The sequence below is a fragment of the Platichthys flesus genome, chromosome 19, assembly GCF_949316205.1.
Source record: "Platichthys flesus chromosome 19, fPlaFle2.1, whole genome shotgun sequence".
Taxonomy (NCBI): Eukaryota; Metazoa; Chordata; class Actinopteri; order Pleuronectiformes; family Pleuronectidae; genus Platichthys; species Platichthys flesus.
In genome coordinates this window covers 8,664,820-8,690,901 of record NC_084963.1, presented here as the reverse complement: position 1 = coordinate 8,690,901, position 26,082 = coordinate 8,664,820, and the positions used below count along the sequence as shown (strand labels likewise).

The 26,082-nt window shown below is 40.8% G+C and overlaps 1 protein-coding gene across 1 annotated transcript in view; it reads right to left on the bottom strand.

Moving 5' to 3' along the window:
- LOC133975090 (WD repeat-containing protein 70) overlaps positions 1–25,747 on the bottom strand; it is a 34,789-nt gene extending 9,042 nt beyond the window's left edge. The window contains exons 1-13 of the mRNA XM_062412973.1: positions 25,679–25,747; positions 24,836–24,895; positions 24,642–24,725; positions 24,471–24,558; positions 24,185–24,359; positions 23,343–23,402; positions 22,763–22,896; positions 21,386–21,539; positions 18,228–18,304; positions 11,613–11,787; positions 4,142–4,241; positions 3,738–3,822; positions 3,498–3,636 (exon numbers count right to left, since the gene is read on the bottom strand). Coding sequence (XP_062268957.1) covers positions 3,498–3,636; positions 3,738–3,822; positions 4,142–4,241; positions 11,613–11,787; positions 18,228–18,304; positions 21,386–21,539; positions 22,763–22,896; positions 23,343–23,402; positions 24,185–24,359; positions 24,471–24,558; positions 24,642–24,725; positions 24,836–24,895; positions 25,679–25,703 — 1,356 coding nt within the window. The 5' untranslated portion in view covers positions 25,704–25,747. The remainder of the gene's footprint in view (positions 1–3,497; positions 3,637–3,737; positions 3,823–4,141; positions 4,242–11,612; positions 11,788–18,227; positions 18,305–21,385; positions 21,540–22,762; positions 22,897–23,342; positions 23,403–24,184; positions 24,360–24,470; positions 24,559–24,641; positions 24,726–24,835; positions 24,896–25,678) is intronic.
- Positions 25,748–26,082: the final 335 nt, after the last annotated feature.

The window sequence follows — 26,082 nt, the reverse complement described above, 5'->3', positions numbered from 1 at the left end:
AATGGGACACAACAGCTGTGTGCCTTGTTTAGTCTCTGGTGAGTGGATCCAAATGTACACTGCTTCTGACAGACTGGCACAGTTACACAGGCCAAGTGAATGCAGTAGAGTAGGAAAATGCCACTGTTAGCACTTCAGCGACACACTGAGTGGGAACACGTCCAGGAAGTCTGTAATTACTATGAATACCTTACTGGAACAACTGGTGTTTACCATTTCAGAGATTCACTTGGTAAGTAAAAGTTTATCAAGCATGACAGCAGGTGTAGCATGGGCAAATAGCAGTGATGGTTGTAGGTTGCAAAGTAGTTTTTCACCAACAGAAATCACTGTCTATGCAGCATAAAATCATATTTGAGTTGCAATCTTGAATTGTAAATTGTTTTTGTACAAAGAGTCATTCAGTTTTCAGGTATTTAAAAAGCACTTTTAATTTCATAGATTGTTTTGACCTGTGAGTAAAAACAGAATATCAATGACAGTCCCATCAGTGATGATGTGGGGTCTCCATTTGAAATCCAGCCGTAAGCTCAGTGCTTTGATAGTCAGCAGGGTCTCACCTGGTTCATGCCCTTTTTGATGGACTAAGATAAGGTTGAGAGTGTCTGAAGTATTTACTGAATGGGCCTAAAACAGCCTGCGCTCCCATGCACAGCCCAGCATCCAGGTCCGGGGTTATGTAGACTGTTTAGTTAGAAATGATTGGTGGCCCTTCCTCTCACTCTACTGCCTGGTACGACACTTTATAAAGACTGCACTTAAATTCTTGGGCCATCTGAGAGGCAGGTGGTTGATGTAAACACAGTAAATAGCACATTCATCAGGTTCACTGAGTGCACGTCAACCATATCAACTGATCTGCGGCAAAAACTAAAATTCTCTATCAAAATTAGTTTTGAAAATGGATTAAAGGAATCGATAAACTCTGACACGGGTCATTTCACTCAGATTGCTAGAGTAGTAAAAAAGGTGGGATCAAAGACGGAATATCTAAAATACATTTTATGGAAAAGTAAATATATCCAAAATCTTTAAAGGCATCAATCCAAAAGTCTAGGAAATTAAAATAGTCCAGTGTGCAGGATGTGGTATCACCCTTTCTTTTTTCCATGCTTCTCTAAAACACTTTGATTCTCTATGTTCCATTCATGTTAAAATACAGAAAAATTAATAAATATTTCAATGCAATTTTATGATATTGCAGAAATTTATTTCAGCTTTCAACAACTTATGAACACTTCCACTTAGAAGTTCTAGTACAGAAAGTATTAAGCTGTGGCCACTCAACACGAAAATGTTGAACCTATAACTATAGCTTTAAATGATACAAAGGGAATTTATATAAATGTTGTTAAATTCTTACAAAAAACTTCATGGACATATAAATGGCTATAAGATTAATTTTCATTAACTAAATTGGTTGAAGTTTAGAAGAGCAAAAGCGTAACTTAAGTACTTTAAATCATTACCATATACATTTTAATAGGCAAGTACAATTAACACAAATAAGCTGTTGCTAAGACGACTTACAGTTTTTACTAGTTTTAGAATGCACTGAATTTTGAACACTGGCTTGGAATTTGTGGAAAATCGGCTGCATTTCTCTTAAGCACAACGGCTGAGCAGACAGGAGGAGGTTTTTCCCTCAGTCCAGCTACACCGAGCTGAAGCTTTCTCACAATTTCTCACAATGGCAGATGGTGGAACGAGTGAAAGGCCAATGGAAAAATCCCTCCCAAATGTTTACCCTCTTCATTAAAGTGAAAGAGAAGACAAACGTTCACGGATTGATGCATGAGAGGAGGTGGGTTGTTAAGTTCTAAATAGACTCTCTGACCCAAAGTGTCTGGGGTCTCTCTTTGACGGTCCCAACAGCAATTTCCTCACCACAGTAAAAGTGAGAGCAAACGTTAACTCACTGTCGTTGAGTGACACAAGTTGAAGTGAACACTTTAAATTCAAGTGTGCTTTACCTGGAAAACACAGTTTAGCTCTGGCATGTTTTTATGTGGTTTCACTCGCACAAACACTAGATTAAGACCTTAGTGTGACACAGGGGTTGCTGTCTCAGCAAAGCACACTAAACTATTTTCAAACATTTGGAAGTGATGGTTGACAGTGATGTCGAAAATGCTACTTTCAGTCAGAGTAACAACAGAAATAGAGAAATCAGTCAATTGAGTTTCAGCTTAGTGTCATTTTTCTTCAAGTGTCAGCACTGAAAGCGTAATAAAGCTCTCCTAGTTAAAAACTGTGCACAAACTTGAAAGTTTACACTTGAATCTTACAGTAATCCTTTTAATTAATTTTAACACATTAATATATTAAAGTTAGTGTAATCCAGCTGCTAATGTTTTAATCCAAGATCTCTGAAGGGGAATTCAGGTCATATTTGGATTAAACAAGTGACAATAACTAAAAATAAATTTGGGTTATTTTCATTAAAAACATATATAAATTGGGTCGACCAAAACACAGCCCGCCCTCCCCTGCTCTCAGCTAGTGCAACTGTGCAGTGGTGTGTGAACTTTGTGTGGATGCTGTGCCAAGGTTTGCAAGCTAACAGCAGCTGGCTGGCATAGCAGGAGGATACACACACACACCCACACAATCCCTGCATTTGTCTCTTTTCCCTCTCTCAAACATGTTCACTCCAACAGCCCACGTGAAAGTGTCCTGCCTGAGTCAGAGAGACCAAGTAAGAAGCCATTAGTCTGTCGGACCTCACTGTTATGACTACAGATACACAGAGGCTAAATCTGATGAAACCAACTTGAAGACAGAGTGAGAGGAGGAGCAGGGAGCTCCTCCACTGTCTGAGGAGAGCACCTCTGCCCTTCTTTACAGCACCTATGGCTGGTTGCCCTTACCAAATGGATTTCTGGGAAAGCAGGGATAGTCTAAATTACATATTATGCTAAAGTGTGTGGCAGCGCTGTCTGTACATGTGAAGTGAATGGAACATGCTTATTGTGAGAGTAGATAATTTAATTTCAAATATAACTAAAAGGCCAAACACGTAAAAGCGGCAAACACCGTCCTGCCAAAGGTTTTTGGGACTTACTTTCTGTAAGGAAAGGTCGCTTTATTCCACTTTCTCCAAATTTGCGTGAAACCATTTAGTAAGTTTCCTCTTTAACCTTCACTTCCCGTCAATAACTCTGTCACCGTCTGATGCATTTTCCCCCAAATCGTGCCGCTGTTAATTTATCATCCTGGATTAATATTGAGAAAATTCAGATTTTGCTATGTGGCCAGAAGTTGCAAAATAAGTCTCTAGACTATGTCTTGAGATATATTATAACATATCTCAAGACGTTTATGTACGAGCCAAAACTAGTTGCATTATAACTTGCATGTGGATTCATTATGTGTCTTCTCCATTGTGTATGACCTTTTGGTTGTTTTGCTGTATAAACAACAAATCACATCAGCCATCTGAAACATATCTAGTAATGAGGGTATTTGTGGTTGTGGGGATCGATGAAAAAACTTACTGCGTTGGTGACTTCTATTTCATAGACTTTCTGAAAGGAGGTTCGGTCAAAGAAGACCAGCTTCCCGCTGCCCTGGTCTTTCTTCACCGATGTCCCGGTTAGAATAAGCTTGTCGTCTGGGCTGAAACAGCAGTCGGTCCTAATAGAGACATTTACCCAGATGCAACATCAGTTCATAATCCACACCCTTATAACAACAGACAGGCAGATGGTGAATAACTAAAATGACATGAGTCTTACATTGTAAAGTTGTTCGGTAATCCAGTAGCTACATTCACTGGCTTCCTGAAGTTGCGTATGTCCCACGTCTTCAGAGTGTCATCACCTAGAAAAGATATAAACAACAGATGAATAGTGATCGGCGAGATTTAGTTTAATGAGTGTGTAACTTTATTTAAGATTAATTTTTTCTTTAAAATATGTGTGCCTACTTTTCCTTACTACACAGGCATTACCAAGTTATTTCTTTGTGTTACGTCTATCTTACATATTCAGAAATGATCTGATGGCGTTTGTCCTTGTTTATTTGCACAATCAGGAAGAAGATGAGCTCATTCTCTGCTTAAAATGCATCGCTTCGTTGATCAGCCATTAGATAAACCATTAGACCTGAGCAGAAGAGCTGCTGTGAGGCATTGTCTTACCCCCACGTGAAGCCAGAGTCACGCCATCATAGGAGAAAGCCAGGCAGGAGGGGTCTGATCCTGGAGTGTGTGCTTGCTTACAGTGGAACTTTGTATGGACCTAGTGGGGAAAAGAGAAAATAATGGATTAAACACTTTGATTTGTATTGATATTTGTATATCAGGGTCTGGTGTAGATTGGTGGTTGATGGTTCAGAAGTTATGTGTTACCCAGCTGCAGCCTCAGATCCAGGTCCTGCCTAATGTGCATGAAAGTGAAAGTCTAGTACAGGGGTCACTCCTGTTTATGTCTAATTATAGAGTTGTGCAAGTGACAAAAATAGACATGCTTGAGCAAATACAGTTTCAAGTTTATTTATATGCTGTTGATATTCATAACAAGCAACTCTGAAGAGCATTACGGAGACATAAAAAAAATAACCAGATGAAATCGATCATTAATAACACATGAAAATGATTAACTAGTGCACTCCTGGCTTTTACTGCAGTTTCCATAAACACGCTGCGGTGCTTACTACACATAATTTATATTAAAAAATAGTTTACAATCTCCTGATGAATTATACTATGAAACCGCCAATGTTTTGCTTCAGTAGCAGACACTGCAGTAACTGAATGACCTTTTCGTTCCGTCTTCATAACAACAGTTTCCATTTGCTTTATCTACAAGACGTTATATTTTTAACGAGAATGTCACATAGTTGCATTTCCTCGCCCAAAAGTCCACCTCTGAGATTACATTTAAATTCACTAGATCCACATTTTTATTTAAATCTGTGAGAAATGTCCCCTAAACGTGTCTGTCTAAATTCCTCTGGCATAAAAGTTTAATGCAGCCGGGCATCCTCTGCAGAAACCAGCATTTCCATTACTCATCCAAGTAGCTGTTTTTGATACACACTGCCATTAAATGTAAGAGGAGTTCTCCGGTGGCACAGATATGCGAGAGCCAAGTCTGCAGGTAATAATCCAGCTCCTGATCATCAATCATTTTCTTACACATACACACAGAAATGGCCAAAGAAATAAGCTGCACAAGCAATTTGTGAACAATAAACCGCATTGAAGGAGACAACAAATAAGTAAAATTATGTTTAACTTCATGCTACTCCAGCTAACCACAGGTTTATATAAGAATCTTCATACAAGTCAAAAGCAATGATACAATTTTATATTAGTTTTTTTACTCTGGATTTCAGGGAAATCAGGAACATACATTCTCCAAATAATCAATTCATCTTTTAGTTGATAAAATGCATCACAGCTTTCAAGAGCCAATGATGCTGTTTTTCAATTCTTTGATTCGTCCAAATCAGTCCAGACTGTAAATTAAGTGTCTGATCAAGTGGCACTTTTTACATATTGTCGTCTTTACATTTTTGCCCAAGAATTAACTTAATGATTAATCAACTGTCTAAAATGAATTAATCAGCTAATTGCTTCAGCACAATTTGAATGGCTTGTTGTCAATGTCTTCCCTTCCACATTTTCACCCCAGTGCCTCATGCAGCTTTACCTGAGCAGAGTTGAGCCAGAGATCGATCATTACTAGACGCTGGTGAAGCAAGAGTCTGAAAAGTAGGCTGGCTAACACTCAAACAAACATAACCTTGGCTTATACAGCTACACTTTCATTAATCCTCAAAGGAATGCAAATAAATCACTGAAAAGGGGAATTGCAGCAACACTTGACCAAGAAAGGAGGATAAGGTATCTTAAGTGAGCCCATGAGCGCAGAAGACAGATAAGATAGAGCAAAATAGAGAAACGCTGGCAAAAAAAAAAGAGCAGGGCAGAGTGGCGTGTAAGGTGAATGAGTGATGTGTCGTCATGATACAAGAAGGAAACGAGGCCATTCTTCACTTCCAAAGTAAATGCAGGGGAGTTAATAACTTGGACGAGACAGATAACACTGTTACCTTGATAACGTGGATTCAAGGTTTTCAGGCCTTAGCCCCTAAGCCTCTACAGTCTCAGCGGGGATAATTGTCTGCTTCGTTTCATCAGCATTTTAATCGTATACCACCTTTGACTCAATTCCATTTTCCTCATTTGTTATCTCTGATTATCTACCTGTTCTTTTATTTGCTGCGCTAAAATTGAGTTGGTTAAGAAAGTCAAAAGGTCAATTTAAAGTAAAAAAGTACATTATCTAATTTTTTCAAACATTTCTAATCTTGTGGAATAGTTTGGCCGTATAGACTATCTCAGGCCAAATGAGTAGCTGCTTAAATAAAAAATAAAAGGCTGAGCTTAGAGAACAGTCTGGCTTTCTATGATGGAGTTAAAACAAAGACACCAATCATGCAGTCACAGTGACTACTGCCACTGCTGTTTAATTATAGCTTATACAATCATAATCCATATATGGTGGGCACAAGTAGGTTGGGTGGGTTGGATCAACGAACTATGACCAGAAGGTTATGCTAATGAGCAATTATCTTGTAATTATATGAATTATGTGCTTTGCATGGAGCTCAGAAGCAAATCAAAAAGCGGGACTAGCGTAGGGGACAGTTCATTTTCTACTTTGTAAGAAAATGCAAGTCCCTGTAGGGCGAGTGTCTTTGTTTCTCTAAAACAACTTCTTTATGATCATAGTCACAAGTTTCCTCAGGTCATCTGGTAAAAAAAGTTATGAGCTTCGTTCGTCTCCCCTGATGAATCATTCTACTTAATTGTTTCTCTTTTCATCTGATTCCTTTATTTGTAAGATTGAGACCATCTGCGTATAACACATACCATGTCTTAACCCCTGTTTTATTGTTATGCTGCGCTACACTGGGTTCAATCTGGCTCTTTTGCACTGAAGATGAATGCAGCGTGCTTTTACAGACATATATTTAAGAACATATCCTGCTCACAGACAAACTGAGTGAGGAGTCGACATTACCCTGGCCCAGAGGAAATTATTGAAAAGAAAAAAACTGATGAGGCAAGGGAGACGAGAACAACCAATTATAATAGAAATACCAAATAAATGGGAGGGCTGGTACACATCGAAAGTAGTGCTTTTACTAGGTGGCTTGTGGTAATTCAAGCTGTGTATTGCAAACATACACCCACTTCAGCTATTTCTAGATCATATAGTTGGAAAAGCCTGAGTGTTTACTTTCTATCCTGATGTTGGCTGGCACTGGCAGATGCCATGGTGTTTGCTTCCTGTGATAATCTACACAGCCGGTTTGTGAAACCAGACTCTCATACACTGTTTGAAACTTCTCTCACGCCTTATGACATCCTCCGAGAGCTGTGCCCTTCACTCCGGCCAAAGAGTCTCTGAATAAATTGTCATAATTGTGTTAGAATGTTTTAAACAGGTGTAGGTGTATAGCACTTATAAAATTATATAAAAAGCACTATATAAAATTGTATATACACACATACATGCATATGCAAACTGACACACACTTGCACCTGATCCACATCTACACACATTCAGCAGCAGGAGTTGATAAATAGCTGAAAGAACACAGCGTTGGGTTTCATCCTCAGCAGACTATGACAGCAATCTACCGCAGGGCCAACTGTTCCTGACCACATCGAGTATCGCAATATAAATACGGCGCGGCACTGCATGTCTCCTACTTCTATAGTTTTACAGCCGCACACCTGAAAGACTTTGTGATGCCCACAGTAAAGTCAGTCGTAACATCTCACTCTGACCTTTGTTTCGTTCTGAGAATCAAGTGGCCAAACCGCAGTCCACAGCAGCTGCTCTGATCTTTCATGGAAATCAACAAGTGGCGATGGGATGTAAAGCCATGTGTTAGAGGATCACATTGGATTAAGTGTCCGGATAATTCAATAGTGGACTATATTAAAGGAACTGTATATCTCTATGTCTATGTTACACACTGTGTAGAAAATGTGATTCTCTAGTGTTGTTGTTTCCAGGTCTTTGTTCAGGAAAGGAATGAGTACGAGCTAAAAGCTGAAGAATACCTTGATGAAAAGCATCTTTTCCTCGTCCTTTAGTGACTCCACATGTGGAAAGGAATGATAGGAGGAATAATCTTCTGCTGGACTAAGGTCTGTTGTAAATGTTTATGATAAAGCTGCCTTCAGATAGCATGGTGGACCAGTTTAATTGCTCTTTGAATGCTTCCACAAAGACAGATTCATGGTGTGTAGGTACTCCAGCTGGTTATCAAATCCTAAACATTTTCATTGGACTTTTCTTCTGTGTGTGTTTTAATCTCCCACAGGCCCATCTTTTATGACCCGCAGAGTTAACGGTGATACTGAGCAGAGTCGCATTAAAAGATCCTTTTAGGCCGCTGACTAACTGATGTGCTGGTGATCAGTTTATGTAGGCGACAATAATTTATGTTTGACTGGAACAAGAAGCAGAGCTAGAGTGGAGAAAAAAGTATTCTGTATTATTGATTAATTCATTAAAAATGGACTCAAAGGAAAATGATAGAATATCAAAAAAGATCAAGATAAAATTTTCAGAAAACACAAAGAACTTCTGGGGGATCTGTGTTTCTGCTCATGACGAAGTATCAATTACAGAGCATATAGAGAAAAGAAGAGAAAGATTGACATGTCCTCTCGTGATAACACTCCCCCACTGTGTAGTTTATCAAAAACCACTGCTTCTGGGTTCCCACTTTGAAGTCTGGAAACATCTAAGTCCACCAGTGACATCATAGCATTCCTCAGGTCTCTGTGGTAATGTTTTGGAACGGAGACCTGCACCCTCAATGCACAATGCGGAGTGCACATTACCTGGCAACCATTTAAATGCAGTCTTGTAATTCTGGCACCGACCCCTCTGGTCAGAGAATGAGCATGCAATCACTCTCTGTGGCAGTCCACTAAAAGAGCCATACTTGACTCCCATCACAGGATCAATCAACCGGTGTCAGGGTTCAAGAGAACGATGTGTCATCCTCAATAGTTTCTCTTCGGGCTGAGCTCGAGATCAAGGTCATGTACGTGATTGATCGTGATTGATCCGCCTGCATATTCTGGAATGAGTAATAGCGGAGATACAACAGGAGATAGGCTTCGTTTGAATCAGGGAGGGAGCTTGCGGTAAAACCACAGAGAGGTCAACTCCTTTTTAGGGTTGTGGGTGAATTTGAGTCAGCGGCACAGGTTGCTGATTAGTGCAGAGGGCACTGACTAAATTCTTGAGCCATTCAGACAAGACAGGCTCCAGTGGTCAGGCAAGAGACATGACTATTGTAAGCTGCTATGGGACGCAGGGTAAATATTTAGCTTGGAGAAGGAGGGGTAATATATTTTGAGAGCTTCAACCCAATCACTTGGGGTCTGCCGCTACGAGCAGACCTGGGGTAGAAAGATGGGTGAGTGGAGAACGGAATCTATTCAAGCATATACACAGTTGCAGCGGAAAAAACAACCACCCCCGAATCTAACTGCATCTCCAGTTCTCTGATTTGAAAGTTGACTGTTGGGAGTAATTATTGTGTAGCCTACTTCTCATTTGACTAATCTGGATAAGCCCCTCTTTCTGTCTGTTCCAACTCACTAACGGCAGCTTTATTGTCACTGTCTCTATTCTCATCTAAAATAACAGAAGCATTCAACTTTGTCCACATATGGTGCAGGACAGAGGAAAAGATATGAAGTGGAACAAATGAATGAGCCTAGAAATGTGCCAAAACACTGAGGCCAGAAGAACTTCATTAAGCTACACTCACTCCTAATTGTCAATATATTCGATTAAGATACATTTATTTGTCCCAAACACATGAACAGACATGCACAGGCACACTCATGCAGGTAGGGAAATTTAACCTCTGCTTTTAACCCATCTGGTGCAGGACACACAGACCAGTGAGCAGCCATGTACGGCGCACGGGGAGCAGATGTTGGGGGAGTAAGGTGCCTTGCTCAGGGGCACTAGACAGGGTAGGGAGACTCCTCTTGGATTTTTGGACAGATCAATCCAGGTTCGTCTTTTTGTTGTTTCTCCGTGGAGTCGAACCAGAGACGAACCAGAGACTTTTTCTGCCCATAGGCCAAGTTTCTGCCACTAGACCACCGCCTCTCCTTCCTGATTGTCTCAGGCAGTATTATGTGATTTGTGTTTGTAATTTTATTTTTCATCTTAAAATGGTGGTCCATAGTGTTTTAAGAGTCCCAGGTGAGTAAGGTTGAAACCATATTTACAAAAGAGCGAGCCATAATGTAAGACAATACCTCGCTGGAATGACACCTGTAATAAATCTTCTTTGAGTGCTGCAAGTCCCCAAAACATGTTCTTTAACAGAAACACATTCATCCAGCTGTTTGTCCTCCTTTTTCCATCTGTTGTAGAGGTGCGTCTTGTGAGTTAAAAAGCAGGTGAGCAATAAACTATCAAACCTCATCTGCAAAAGATGATCATCAGGAAACAAATGCAAGTGATATCCCTCTACGGCCATTACCCTGTCACTGTGACAGGCATCAGGAAGACAGACTCATGGGAAGACAGGTAAGCATTAGTTAAAGACCAACCATCAGTGATGTAACGTTTAGTTCCTCAGAAAATCTTCATGACAAAATGCGTTCTCCTGAGGGGAATGGAAGTCATTTATTTCCACAATGAAGATTTGTCAAGTAACTCAAGTGAAAAGAGCCAAATGAGAGAGAAAAATGCTTCCAATGAGCCAAGATCAACTATTACCTCAACAATGTGAACCTTGAAAAATGGAATAAACACTTTGATCACTCAAATGACTCATTAACTAATGGTGGAAAATCTGCAGAGGGAAATTGTGATCGGGCCTCCCACCAACTTTTGTGCAACCGAACTCAATCATCACACGTCAGATAATTCAGTTACATAATCTGCTGTGTCATGCTAGTGATTCAGCTCTTTGGGTTTGTCCACCACTTCAGTGATCCCCTGATTTTAACTAAGACGCCTCAGTAAATGCTGAATGATTTCCATTAAATTTGCAACATGCATTTGTTCCCTTATCTTCTTCTCTAGCGTCATCATCAGATAAAAATCCTTTGTCTGGTAGTTAAGATCTATACCAACAATACTAATGACAATGCCATCAGCCTGAGCAGTACTTTGTGTTAAGTGCCAGATAGTGAATGCTGGCATCCTATTACAGGTAACTTAGATTGTGAAAACAACAAATAGTACTGTAAACATCTGCATGTTAGCATTTAGCTTTAAAACACAGAGGCCGGCCTCACAGAGCCTCTGACATGGTTGTCTTCTGTATCTTAAGTATTACAAAACAACAAGAGAGACTCTGAACAAAGCTCAGTGTCATGTAACTGGACAGTGTGGTTAACAGGGACAATATAAGCCAGGTATTTGAATTCTGGTCAGTGTTAGTGACTTGTTGACCTCTGACCTCTCTGGCCTGTGACCGGATGACCTGCATCCCATGACTCTGTAACCAAGGCCACAGCAACATCCTACGTTTACAACCACGCTGTTTACACATTGTGATGGCTGGTATGTGTGTGTGTCTGTGTGTGTTTTCAGACTCACGCTGAGGTTTCTGTCCCAGATCTGGATGCTGCCATCTTGGCAGCCGGCTGCTATCAGCTTCCCATCACGGCTGTATGTGCAACATGTGGGTGTGACCTTCTTTCCCTGGAAGGTGCGCGGTTTGAACACGGCCTTGTGCTTCTTCTCAGAGTTCACGTCCCATGTGCGCACAGTGCTGTGGACATGCAGAGAATTTATCCTTAACCAACTGCCATGAATCAGTCATGAAATATCAGTCCCTCAAAACATATTTGGTCATTAACACTATCAGTCACTGTAATAAATCAAAATCATATAGAGATACAGTGAGACCCAGTCATGTTCACCTCATCTGAACATGAGGTTAGGCAGCTATGTGTTGCAGGGTGAGGGCTTAGCAAACAGCAGAACAGTAGATCAGTCTGACAGGCATGTCTGAAGCTTCCATGAAATTCAGATTTTCTCATACATCTGTTGAACACATTACACAAGCTGGGCCACTGCGAGCAAGGACTTTAGGTGTAGACTTTTCATATATGTACAAATAAAACATTTAAAACCTTCAGCAAATGCACCCAAAACAATAATCCCTGGAGGCTACAGATTTTGATTTTCATCCCTGAAAACTTGTGTTTAAACAATGATTGTGCAATTTTGACTCAAGCAGGTTATGAAGTTAGATTTATACTTGCACAATTAGGGCAGGTAGTATGGCCAAGTCTTCTATCATACGCAGAATAGAACACAACAAAATACAGACATTTTTGTGTGAACTGTTAAAATAAGGAGGTGAAGGACATAAAAAGCATTGGAGGAAGAAGATGATTTAACCTATTACAAGCAGTTTTCATTTTAAACCTTTGTGAAATCATCAGAAAACAAAAAATGTGATTCAGTGGTAATCAAAAATAAAAAAACAAATGTAAAAACTAATATAGGTGCATAGTGGTACCAGACATCCCTTTTAAAATATGTAAAGCGCCAAATTCATTTATTGAAATGCATGACTAGACACAAAAATGTTTAGCCCACCTCTCACATACCTACAACCAACACTCATGCCAGACAGAGTGTGTCCAAATGAGTCTGTGACCTGCTGCTTGCTTTTGTGATCATCATGACCTTCAGGTCACGAGGTCAGCAGAGGAGTATAAACACACAGGCAGGGCTGCTACTAACAGACAGGCAAAGATTCATACACGGCTGCATACAAAGTCACAGACACACACTCAACTGTGTTTGGATAAGTCTAACAATGTGATACAAATGCCAGCTGAAGACATATGGTTTGAGTGAGAACTGGCAAGGGTCAAATAAAACTCTGTTTGATGCCTACTTGTGTATAAATCCACACAAACCAAAGCTGTTCATAAATCAGAAAACCTCTCTCTTGGAAACACTGCGAAAGCCACGTATGTAAAGAAAGTCCCCCAGTACAACATGGGGGGCCTCTACGTTGTACAGTTAAATGTTTAAATAATCAGATATGTGAGTGTGAATAATTCTCTGTAGTAGCCACAGACTGGATGACAAACTGGTCCACCTGCTGCCTCACACAAAGATTTTGGTTTTCTTTACTGAAGACTGTGGGCACCTGTCAAGACGCTTTCGACAAAACGTGGAATGCTATTTATCGTAAGGGCTCTTTCCAAAACATGGCACTGCGGGCTGTCAGTGGAATAGAGCCGAAAGGACGAAGCCCACCGGGATGAAGGCTGCACACTCTCAACCTGTCAGGACAGGGGGAAGAGGGTGGGGAGGGAGAAACTGTCAGCACCAATATGTGGTCCTCTAATTTGGTTGTGTAAAAACGTTACATCACCCATTAGAGTAACAAAACTCAATAATAAAAAAAAATGAAGTGCAGCTTCACCCAATAAAGGTTTGACCTTTTCTTCCAGATGGAAACATCTGGGGCAGTCTCACAACCTACTCTCTCACAGGAGGTGGGTGTTTTGGGAAGGTTATTATGAGAAAGCATGAGATGTCAAAATATTCATATGCAGCATAAAGAAACCATCCAAAAACATTCAAGGGCAACACCTTCCTCCTTTCTTTCTTGCAACCCTGTTTTCCCTTCAATCAGCAGCCCCCCTTTCCCTTGCTCATACACTTCAGACTGTGGGGTGAATGTAATAAAAATGAGACCCATACAGCCTCAGTCATGCATGTGCACTTTACGAGGTAGCACTGTCGTTCACACATCAACTGAGGAGTGACAACTTCCCAGGCCCCAGATTTTATCTGTCTCTCAGGTTATAGGCCTAGTGGGGGTGATGGTTGCTATAGGCTTATTTTCCCAGATGACGAGATAAGGAAGAAAGAGCAAAAAGAAAGGGGTACAAGTTTTGAATAAGGTTGTTTACTGGTCAAATTCCAGCAATGGACCTATAGTTTGTGTTGCCCGATGGCCGGTTGACTGACTAACTGGGGCCCTGTTATGGGAAAAGCGGATTAGGAGAAAAGATGCCCCATCTTCCATCACAGCTGAAGAGGACAAAGTGGGGCAATAACAAGGGGATTTGAGAAGAGGCTGAACGGTGCCATTCAAGCAAGAAACACTGGGGTCATCAACTGTGGATACACAGAGATGCTGATCCAAGCAAATTCACAACATTATTACTGTGGCTCCAAGTAGCAGCACAGGTGAGACCACACAGTACAGTACAGGTAAAAGGTCAAGACAGCTCTTCAGATTTAATCAAGCAATGGCTCCACAAGGAAGTGGCCTGATTTTCAGTCCAATTAGATAAGAAACCCGCACACACACATAAGAGCCAGACGTTAGTGTCAGTCAAAAATTCAGTCATGGCTGTAAGTTGAAGAAGAGTAAATGCACTCCCTAAAAGGTATGGTATGTGCATTCTTGGGCAGGATATGCAACGGTTGCATTGTAAGGCCGGCAACAGAGATGCGCTGGACTGTGGATGAACCTGATGTTTCAAAATAATGTGAATCGCCCCAACATGCTCGCACACAGTTTGTAGTGTCTGTCCTCACTCTTCATCCTTGCTCTGTCAAGCAGCTCAGGGCGCCCAAAAGATGTAACTAAAGACACAGGTAATCTACTAACTTGATAACATCAGTATGTCATGAAATAACTTATTATGACACACAGGATACATAAGATGAGAACTGTCTAAAATGATGATATATATAAAGTTTAACAACACCTAAAACAGAGATGCAAACGACCCCTGTGCAAAAGAGAACCATTGAATACTGGGATTTATTCACACTCTTTTTGTCTTTTCCTATTGCTGTGGACACTCTCCATAGATAATTCCTGAATGTAGCACATGTGTCACATCATGCGTTTGGTTGGAGCACATGACAAAGACAAAGAGTTTGCTCCTCATCAGTAAAGAGGACCTGCCTTGTTGTTCTCTGTGTCTCCTTGCATACAGCTACACATCCAAGTCCAGCTGCAGCGCTGACAGCAGGCCAACATGGAGGGAATCCCTGGCATTCAAACTCCAGGATACATTCTTTAAATTGTGTGTTTTTGTATGTGCACATGCGCAAGTGTGTCCCAAGCCTCAACAGAAGTAACATGTGTGCTCAATTAGAAAGTCGCCGTTTGTCCGCTCCTTTGCTGCAGTGGCAGAAATTTCAGCCACAAAAAGAACAGAATGTGAATTATTGGATGTTCTCTTGAGGCTTCATGACAAACCAAGGATCAGGGATGTCATGTCCTTAAAGTCAGTACGGCATAGTTTTCCTCAAGGATAGTTACAGTTTGTAATTACATTGCACTGTGTGTGTTTTTTTAACCAAATTTTCAGGGATTTTTGAGAGCCTGGTGTTTAAGATTCCGTTCTTTAGAAAAGGCTGCAGGTCCCAAAATACACCATTGACACAAAGTCTCAGTCATATTTCAGTTTACTTCAAGTTTAATCCTGCCAAAGAAATAGTTCCACAGGGACTAGACTCGGCACAGAATGCTTTCACTTTCTGAGAAATAAAGCTGCGCTTTTCAAACAGGTGTCCAGTCTTTCAGCAAAGACTTGGTTATAGTGGCTCTATGCTTATTACACATTGGGCAGCCCTGGATGAATATTGTTGGAAAACACTGTGCTGTTTTACAATCGCACAAACTCTCAGAACAGAATGACAGAAGAATGTGAAATGTTGACACATTCACACCACCCTGAGCAGTAAATGCTTTTCACTGACTCAAGTCCAATTCTGCTCGAGCCTCTTTCAACCCTTCTGTGTGCACGGACAATCACCACCACCCTGCTGCTGCATTTTCAAACTGCTTCATCAGTACTTCCCGCTCATCCAAGTCCTCTCCTCTCAGAGGAAAAATGTCAGGGTTAATGAAATCATTCAACAAGCTGGGAGGCAGTTCTTCTGAATGAGATTCCACACAACTGGGGGGATCTTTAATTAAGGTGCTGGGCGGTCCAGTGATCATGCTTAATAACCCATTCACATAAACACAACAAAGAATCTCTAACTAGGCTGGCACAGAAGAAAGGCAGAGGTGTTGGTCTGATGTTTAAGCTGACGCAGCCAGTAGCAGGCACCCACTGGTGCTATTGGCCGACTGCTGGTCTGTTCTCAAGAGGCCTCAGCAGACAACATATCTATTCAAACGATGGCACCGAAGTGGACCAGCATACAGAAAGTGGGGACGAGGCCATTTTGTTCCCAATAGACAGTAGTTCTGGGATGTGGATTCACTTTTTACATTAGTTGCACCAGCTGCTGCACTACATTTTTTCCGCTGCACCAACACAATTTAAATTCACTACAAAAGTTGTGCAATACAAAAATTATGCGACTCATGACTTTCTAAATGGAGTATTTGGACTTGGATACCACTGGCTGACATTCTAGCTAGTTACTGAAGCCAGAAGCCACATTTCTGTGGGAAAACAAGGAGGAAGCGATTATTCTTGAGGAGGAGTGAGCAACTATGACTTCTGAATGTGATAGACTGACACTCAACAAAGCCCCACTTTGCTAATACTGAAATGAGAAATTGGACCATATAATCATTTTAATTGAAGATCGTTTTTAAATCATATCAAGTCCTGGGCCCTGTTTCAAGATGCAGAATAATTCTGCTGAGCAAAATCCGGAAACTCCACATATCTTGGATGGAATCGGCCAACAGCCTATTGCATTTTGGTTGGATTCACATAGAGATGCGGGGACTGTCCTTGATGCAACTAAACAAAAACCTATGTATGCTAAAATCCTGAACATTGAAATCAACATTGCTGTGGCCAGGCCCTCACCACATTTCAGAAACAAGGATTTTAGTAACGTGATCTGTATGTTTGGCACCTGTTCAAACCCCGGAAGCTACATTTTGTCGGCATTGGGGGAATAGGGGGGACTGAAGACGTGAGAAGTTTAAGGGGCAGTGGGACCACCAACAAAGCAAAGTAAAACACATTGTTGGGATAACCCCTGTACTCAAGTTCACATTATTACAGTACATGTTCAATTTGGTAGATTATATAATGGTTAGATAAAGGACAAATCTTTTCCACCTGTTAATCACTACAGGCATTCCCTCTCTTCATCGCTCCCTCGTTTTATCGCTGAGGTTCCTGCAGACCTGCTCGTCTGCTGTGAACCTTCCTCACATGCAGCTGCTCTGCCTGTGAATGGCTCCCTGTGCGCTCCCCTCCAGTGAGCTGGCCAGGGGCGACACCCAGAGCTAATGTGCCAGGGGAGGATTTCCAGAGCCTCAGTAAGAGCTAAATAAACCGGCCTACACATCTGGGAGAGCAGGAACACTGGTAAACACTGGGCTGAGGCCCGCAAAGTCGGGCCCTTATTTCCACTTAATGATGATAGCCCTGGATTTCTGCACTGCTGCCTGTCACACTCACTTACACTCATCACCGCGCTCTCACTCACAAATACTCGCACACACCTGTACACACAGCAAAGGGTTATAGCTTCCGCAGCCAAACTGGTTGAGTGCTGTTTTTAGTGAGACAGAAAACTTTGCTAAGGGGAACAAAAAAAGAGCGCGAGTGAGTGAGTGATGTTGCAGTGCTGCTCCGAACTAAACTGAATGGCTGTACTTGGACGATGTCCGTAGTCGAAATGTGACCTGTATCAAGGCTGTGAAGCCAAGCTACTGTCTCCAGAGTCTGGATGAGAGGCTGGTGACAGAAAGGAGGCCAAAGTATAGTCTTTTCAGTCATTCAAGTGAATCTTAATATTCAGGAGGTGTCTCAATGAATGTAACTGTTAAATATGCAACAACCCAGAAAGAAAAAAAAAAGTGTCATTGTACCACATCATGCTAATTCGTATGGGGTAATGCATCTAAATCAATTATTTACAGAAACAGATAGACACATGTAGATAGGACGGGGCAGCATATCATTTCTGCTGATAGTAGCTTGTAAACACAGCATCTCCTGTTTTATGAGGTAGATATTGTTACGGTACCTTACAGATTTCCTAAATAATTATTATTGGACACATTTTAATGGTTGACGACCAGCAAACACACAGATGTGCCTGTGCCTCTTGAGGCCGTTGTCATGACTGTTTCCCCTTCAGAAGGTTTAGAGGATTAAACCATGATTATCTAGGTTAGTAGTTAGTTGGAAGACAGAGGTAAATTGTTACGGCCTTCTGATTACACTTATATCAACTCACCCATCATTGGAGCAGGTCATGAACTCCTCTTTCATCTTTGGATGCCAGCAGCCACAGTTCAGCATAGCTGTATGGCCCTGAAAAGAGCAGAGTGGTGATTAGAAATCTGCTCACATTCACCCTAAAATGTTTTTTGAACTTTATCTGTAAGATTTGGCCATCAATAGGATCCAATGAAGGCAAATTAATAAACATTAATTGGCAAGGAAGTAAGCTGTTTTTCATTGTTACATTTTGAACAGAGCATTAAAACATTTTTGTGACAATACATTTAAATGATTCTGTTGTTTGGACTACAAGGCAACTTTGAGGCCTGTATTTAGAGTCAGATTAAATAGCTCCCAGGGAGAAACAATCATTTTCTTTTTCATTTGATTTGACCTTAAAGGAATCTTCCTTCAGGAAATGACATTTAATTCGATCATTTTGTAACCTTGACTTTTGGCTTTCATTGACATAGGTCATCTTTCAACTGAGCGACTGAACCCTGGAGCAGTGCAGCGTCGCAGCTTCAAACAGAAAACGAGTGACTTTTAGACATTTTCCCTTCTAGAGAAGTCCTGTGGAGAATTACTCATAACAAATGACTTCAGAGTGGAACAACCTGGAGAGAGGCCTCCCCCACTGACTGCCAGGTCAGAGAGGAAGAGCCTTCAGACATGACATACTGCTATTTGACAGGATGCTTAAGAAAGCACAGCCTTGCATGAGCAGAAGTCAAACCAAATGCCATTGGTATTCGGCATCGGGAAGAGTGGCCTGCCTGTTCACTGTCAAACACTTTAAACATACCACTTCAATGATCAATAAATAGGAACTACATAAGTTGCTTTTTACCGACTAAAATGGATTTGTTATAAATTGCTAGTAGTAAAATTTGATGGTAAAACATCCTATCTCTATGGGCTGAGAATGACTCTGCTGTGTCTCTGCTCTTAGCAGTAACATCAGTATAAAAACAGGAGCACCATGATTAAGTTAAAGGAGCTGCAGCATTCCTGAACGAATCCGATTCCTTTTCCTCAACAGTTTAGGGCAACAAATTGCCAATGACTAAAGAGAAGCAGACTGACACTCATACCAACAGTAAACACATAAGGAGCATATTAATGACAAACAAAGCAAAGAATAGAGTCCTTCCTGATAACAAAAACAGACTAAGTGAGGCTAATACTGGCATGTCCTGTTTGGCTTCCTGGAAACTGCATTGAGTATAGGTCTACAAAGGTTTCTGTAATTGTCAAGTTTTAGTTCAGGAGCACTTAAAGGATCAGCTGATCCAATACGAGGTGGAGCTGCACAGTCAATGAATCAAATGAGTCATCAAGGAATGAATTCCAACTTGAAAGAGAAGATCAGTTGGTAGTACCACTCATCTTTAGTTAGCTGAAATCATAATATTTCCCACAGTGCAGAGAGAAACCAATCAATACCCAAACTGCTTCTGTTCATCGAGAAAACGTTGTTTTTTGCAATAACAGATGCTGGAAACTTCTTAAGACTCTCGTGAAGATATAGAAGTGAGAGAATATAACAGGGAAATCTACTGAAAATATAAAAATCTCATTGCAAATAGGATTACTTCTATATAGTGTTCATTTAGTGTGCAGCAGGTGTTGATTATTGAGTAATCCTATAATTTAGTGCCAGCGATAACAACCTAATCCCTTCATAGTCGCCCCCTGTCAACAGAACAGGCCTGTTGACAGGCCTGGTTAGAGTGGTGGTTCTCCAACCAGAAGGTTGCCGGTTCAAACCCCACCCTCTCCCATCTGCATGCCGAAGTGTCCTTGGCAAGATACTGAAGCCCTAAATGGCCCCTTTGGAGTGTAATAATTGTAAGTCGCTTTGGACAAAAGCGTCAGCCAAATGACATGTTATAATAATGTAATAATAATAATAATCTAATAATAATAATAATAATAATAATAAAGAACACTGGGTGGTATCTTTCTGTTGCTTCATGGTGAAGTTCTGAGTTGAGATCCTCGTCTCAATTTGGCTGAGTCAAACTGGTTGCCTTGGAATTTTTTTGGGCTTTTGCTGCTTTTCAAGGTTTTTCCCTCTGTCTTGATTTTTGACTGTTCACCCAAAAAGACCTCGCTGCATGCATATGTGTGGCAAATCACTCCGCACAGTGTGATGAGTGGGAGGCAAGTAATTGTCTGTTAACAGAGGCTGAGTTAGGGCACGGACTTAATTATCACATGCAACACAAATGATCGCCTAGGACGCTGTCAGCCTGCCAAAACGCATTTTCATTGAACCAAACTGCACCAGCTGGAACTGAGCAGTACAAGAATTTAGGACAACCAGGAAAACACTACTTGCAATCAATGGGCCTTCACTTTCAGTGATTCATATGGGTGGTATAAACCATGTCTAAATGCGCTGCAGCTGACACAGATGGTTAGTGACCACCAATATAGCTTTCTTAAACTCTGCAAAAACCCAAACATGGACACTTAATTAAGATTCTCCTTTGTAGAGGCAGGTATAAGCAAAAGAGATGAACGGCAACAGGCCTGAAAGCATGTGGTGGTCCTCTCCCCCTGGCTGTTCACATAGCACAGACCATTATCATCACATATAACAGAGCAGCTCACAGCTACACCTTGCTACCATTATTTGTTGGCAGGTTTAACCCACAGAGCAGGAGAGCAGAGATCCAGCCTGCATTTAGATTTAGAAGTTGCTCTTGGGCAGGCTGCTGTTGCAATAAATATGATATAGATCACACATCTTTAAGATTACTTCCAGGCTACTTCAAACCTTGGCCATATTTTTTATAGTTGAGGACATCTTTTCGATAGGTAACACCCTTGAAGTCCGGGTTAACATCGACAAACAACGATAGTCGGAAAATTTGAGAAATATCAAACAATTTTTAAACTAAACAAACCCAGAATGAGAAACAGTGCAACTATTACCCAAGCTGTCTGTTGTAAACATTCATCTCAGTTTAAAGACTTACATCTTGATTTTACTCATGTTTATTGGCCTTGTGGGGCTCACTGCGGTTATAGTGATGACGCTGTGGTTTGTAATCAATGCAAACAATTTAACAAAACTATGAAATCAGACCAAAGTTATAATGAATCCCAATTATATGTGAGCACCACTGACAAACTTATTATATTAAACATGTTTTTGCCTACCTTGGTGTTAGCCATATCCACAATGTACTGGTCTCCCTTCACACACTCCATCACATTAAAGCCGTCACGGTCCAACACCTTGGCCTGTGCGTTACCAGATATAACCAGGATGACATCACCGGTCACACTGTATTGCACGTGATTGATCTGATGGCTGAGTGGACACACAGAGAGGATACATATGTAGAGGACATGCAAGACATAGTAAATCCGTTTAGATTGGTTTTCTGTGGTGTTGATAAATGTTTTGTTTGCAAGCCATCTGTGAACTGTAAGTGTACAAGACTTCTGCATGAAAAATAAATGTAGTTATACAAGAGTCAAGGACAAGCACGAGATACAAGTAGCTATAGGAACAAAACAGCACAGCATCTGATGTTCATCTGATGATTGGTCTTTTTGATCTACGACAAGGAATACATAAACACACTAACGCAGAACGGAGCATCCAGGCATTTTAAACTAAGCAAGGGAACAAATAACAACAACACACTCTATGAAACAAGTGACATTGACATAATATAAACAAAATAAAAATCTGTTACAGATATGTATCACGCTAAAAGCATATGGCATGCACATTTAAGAAAGATGTATTTTGTGCATTTCATAATGAATGCGACTTCAATGTTTTCAATTTATACACTGAATAACCCTGGTATCATTCTACATTGCACAGCGGTGCATGCAAGTGAAGAGACAGATAACTATCTGGACCACTTAACCAGAGTGAGATTAGCAATTCAGGTCAATATCAAATAGCATTAACACAGCAGGGGGTAGATGAGGCACCAGGATTTCAGTGCAGAGAGCAAAAAGTTCCATCGCTGAAATGAAAGTAAGGCTCTGCTGTTTTTAACTGTGAGACTTTATTCTTTATTATTTAAGTAAACTGAGTTCAATTGTTGCCTTTTTGAGTCGGGAAAAAGAAAGAGTGACCTCAACAGCGCAGGTTTCTCTATGAATCCCAGCTTGTTAGTAAACCAAACAGGCTACTGGATCTCAATGCAATCACATTTAATTTAGCGTGTATTTTTTGTTAATAAGGGGAAGCCTGCTCCAGCTCAGCCCTCCAGTTCCCCAAATCAAATAAGAATCTAATCTTTGATGATGGCTTCAATGAAACACAGAATAAACACAGAGATTCACACAAACACCCACATATCTCAACCATCTGCTTCTGAAAGGCTCATTTTGAATGAAAAGAGAGGATGTCACAGAGTTAACATGAGGCTCAATGAGGCTCAACAAATGTGTGGTTGTGTATATGTGTACACTTTGGCACGCTGAGTGTACTGGATGTTTGCATGAAAGTAATTAGCCACATGTTAAACAACTGTGTTGTTGTGCATGTTGCGTTCTCAGAAACTGACTCACCACTCACAGGGCTGCAGGGACCTGAAGGCCTGCAGAGACTGGTCCATCCCAGCAAAATCCCAGAAACGAACATCATAATCATATCCGCCCGTCACCAAACGAGCTCCAGACGGGTCCAAGCCAAGAGCCGATACCTGAGCAGTCAGTTGGGTTATTTACAACTTAAAGACAACTAATAAACCTGCTAATTTAATTTGTAAATTATCGTTCGAAAGAACCAAATCAGCTGCAGAGGGTTGGTTAAACTGCCACATGTTTTTCACAGTGTACTAATAATTCCTCAAAATGCATCAGAATAGATATTGCATAAATAAAAGCAAAAATAGAAGGTTGTTTTTTGTAATGAGGGATTAAGTTAAATATATGAACTCCATTCAGCAGAGGATCTGGGAACCACCTCATCTCTTTACTGAGGACAAAGATAACTCACTGACACATGGAAGAAAAACAGACTGGTTGCTAATCTTGTTACTAAAATTCTGTGCAAAGTTCAGTCACCTTGGCCAAAATTCCAGTAACTGATGCAGATCAGCAAGACACAATTATAATGACTTGAGTGCTGAAAGAAAGAAGTTCTTACTGTCCTGGTGCCGTGCTGCAGAGTGATCTCATGAGTGTCTGGAATTTTCTTCACTGGATTCTGCGGCACAAAGTACAGATTAGGTGTGTAGTTAAAGTTCACTCAAAGATTCAATTACACACAAAACTCTAACTTTAGTTGGTTCTGTGACAAAAAAGTAGTTTGCTGCAAATTACTGACTAGAAGATTTGCGGTCACAGCCTGCAACATATAACAACGAATCACCACACTTTTGAGTAACCCTTTTTTTTATATGAAGATACATATTAGCTGGTATGAAAACACATACATTTGAAATAAAATACCAAATACACGATAGAATTACTGTTAAGAAGCATATGGTAGTTTAGGCTTCATTTATAGAGAAACTTTTTATAGGCAGTCTTTGAGTATTTCACTTGTATTTACTTGTGCTGCCATCTAGTGGTGGAAACATAAAATCACAGCACAATACAGTAAAGACTGGAGCCTTAACAAGTATATTCTACAGGAGACATGTGTTAATGTCACAGAAGGAAAATCACAAGTGTAATTAGGAAAATCAATTCATGGCTGAATTTTGTTCAGAAGCTTAATTTTCAGGGTTCTGGCATTGTACGTGTTGGCTCACAAGTGTACTGGACACTTCAATGTAATAGAGCATTATTAATGTTGTTTGTAACACCTGCGCTTTACAAAGTAAGAGGCCTGTGTGAAGGAGCGGGAGGAAAGATGGAAGGTTTTCCATAAATGTTGAGTGTACAAAAAATTTAATTTGCTTTGGACAAAAGCGTCAGCTAAATGACATGTAATGTAATGTAATGTTTTAGTCATTACTGTTTAATTGGTCATTTCCGACTTACATCTTCATCATCTGCCTCATCATCTGCCTCATCATCATCATCATCACTGTGAGCCGTGCTGCCTGTGTAACCTGGAGGAAGAGGCGGTCCTACAAGCTCATCAGGCACTGGCGGCCCAATTATGTCAGAGTCAGAGTCTGAACCACTGCCACTGCTGCTGTCAGTCTCCTGTTTACTAAAAAATACAAAGTAATATGTCAAACAGAGCAAAAACATGAATGACAGTGGCAGCCTGACTAAACTGTAATTCAGTGTTCATTCAAACAGCTTAGAAATAACCGGTTACCTGGTAGCAGCAGCTGCAGCTTTGACTGGTGGCTTGACGGACTTGGAGCTCTCCCCTTCCTCCTCCATGTCCTCCTTCTCTCTCTCCTCTAAAGGATGCACCAAAGCATGATTACACTCTCACTGATATTACTACACAGCTTGTCATTATCATATTTGTCGATACACCCACCTAACACACGCTGACTCCTTTCAACGGCAGTTCGTCGGGTCGTCTCAAAAATGGCATCCAGGTCAAATGTCCGGGCTTTCTTACCTGGAAGGAATCAATGACTGTGATGATGACTCATATCGTCAATGAATACAAACATGAGTAATAAAACAGGCACATGAAATATTAGACTTAATGTGATCAGCTGCACATACCAAACCCAGAGAATCCCATGACAGATGCCATCTCTCCATCATCGCTCATCTTGTCGGATGCTGCAAAAAGAAATCCCAGCACAGCAGTTATCACAACCTGGTTGATATCTTTATATTTTACTATAACCAAGACGGGTAAGTGCCTCCTGCTTGTTTGTTTGTAAACATGATGAATGCTCAAAATACAGAACGCAGTTTGATTGTGTTGTTTGTCATTCATTGGCTTCCTGAGTCATGTGAACTCCACAGCTTGTAAAAGTAGGATTAAAACTCATAAATTACATTTTAAACAACGACACCCATCCATACCTATATAACAACAGGGTACAAATGGTTATTAGCCCCATACAGTAAGGTGTGCTACAGTCAAACTTACAGAGAGAAAACAGTGTTTTAAATACAGATAACTTCATAACACAATGCAGCGACACACATGTTATTGGTTATAAAACAACACATCTCCCCAAATGCTTCACATCCGTCAAAGTAGCTTTAAAACTAGAAGCATGTCATAAAACGAGAGAATAATAGGCTGTACCTGTCCGCTAGCAACACTGATATCAATTCAATATGAACGGTACAAGCAAAAAAACACCGTTAAGACAATTAAAGCTAAAGTTAAATACAGTTAAATAGTCCATGTTGGTAACAAATGTTGGCTAATCTAGGAGCTAGCACTAACAGCTAGCTTCTGTCTGTTTTATGTAATTTACCCATTAACAGTTTGCAGCTAGTTCATGTTACGCTGACAGGAAATTACGCGCATTACAGCGACTCACAAATTTAACTTGTTTAAAGTTAAAACACTGAACTTATAGACGTGTGAGAGCAAACAGCAGCTACCTTCTTCCACTCTGCTGGGATCCATGTTTTCAAACTGCGACGCTTACCTCTGACCCCCGGAAGTTCTTCTTCTTCTTCTGGCGCTCACAGCGCCGCAGATGCTCGGTACAGGAGTTTATTTTGTTTTAATATATATTGTATTCATGGGCGGCTCCTGGCACAGAGGACATAGGCGGTAGACTAGGGCGCCTGCAGGAGACAGTGAATACGGGTCCGTTTGTGATGCGCTCCTCATGTCGCCGCTGTGGAGGCAAAGGCACATTCATTTCCACTCCCTGTCATTCCTGCCGTCGGGCCGGACAGACCAAGCAGTAGCTTGTAAAGAAAAATATAGTTGTGTTAAAAGTTTCTCAAAGTTGGGACAATGGGGAGGGTTTTAAAGTTTTAAAGTTGTTATAAAACAA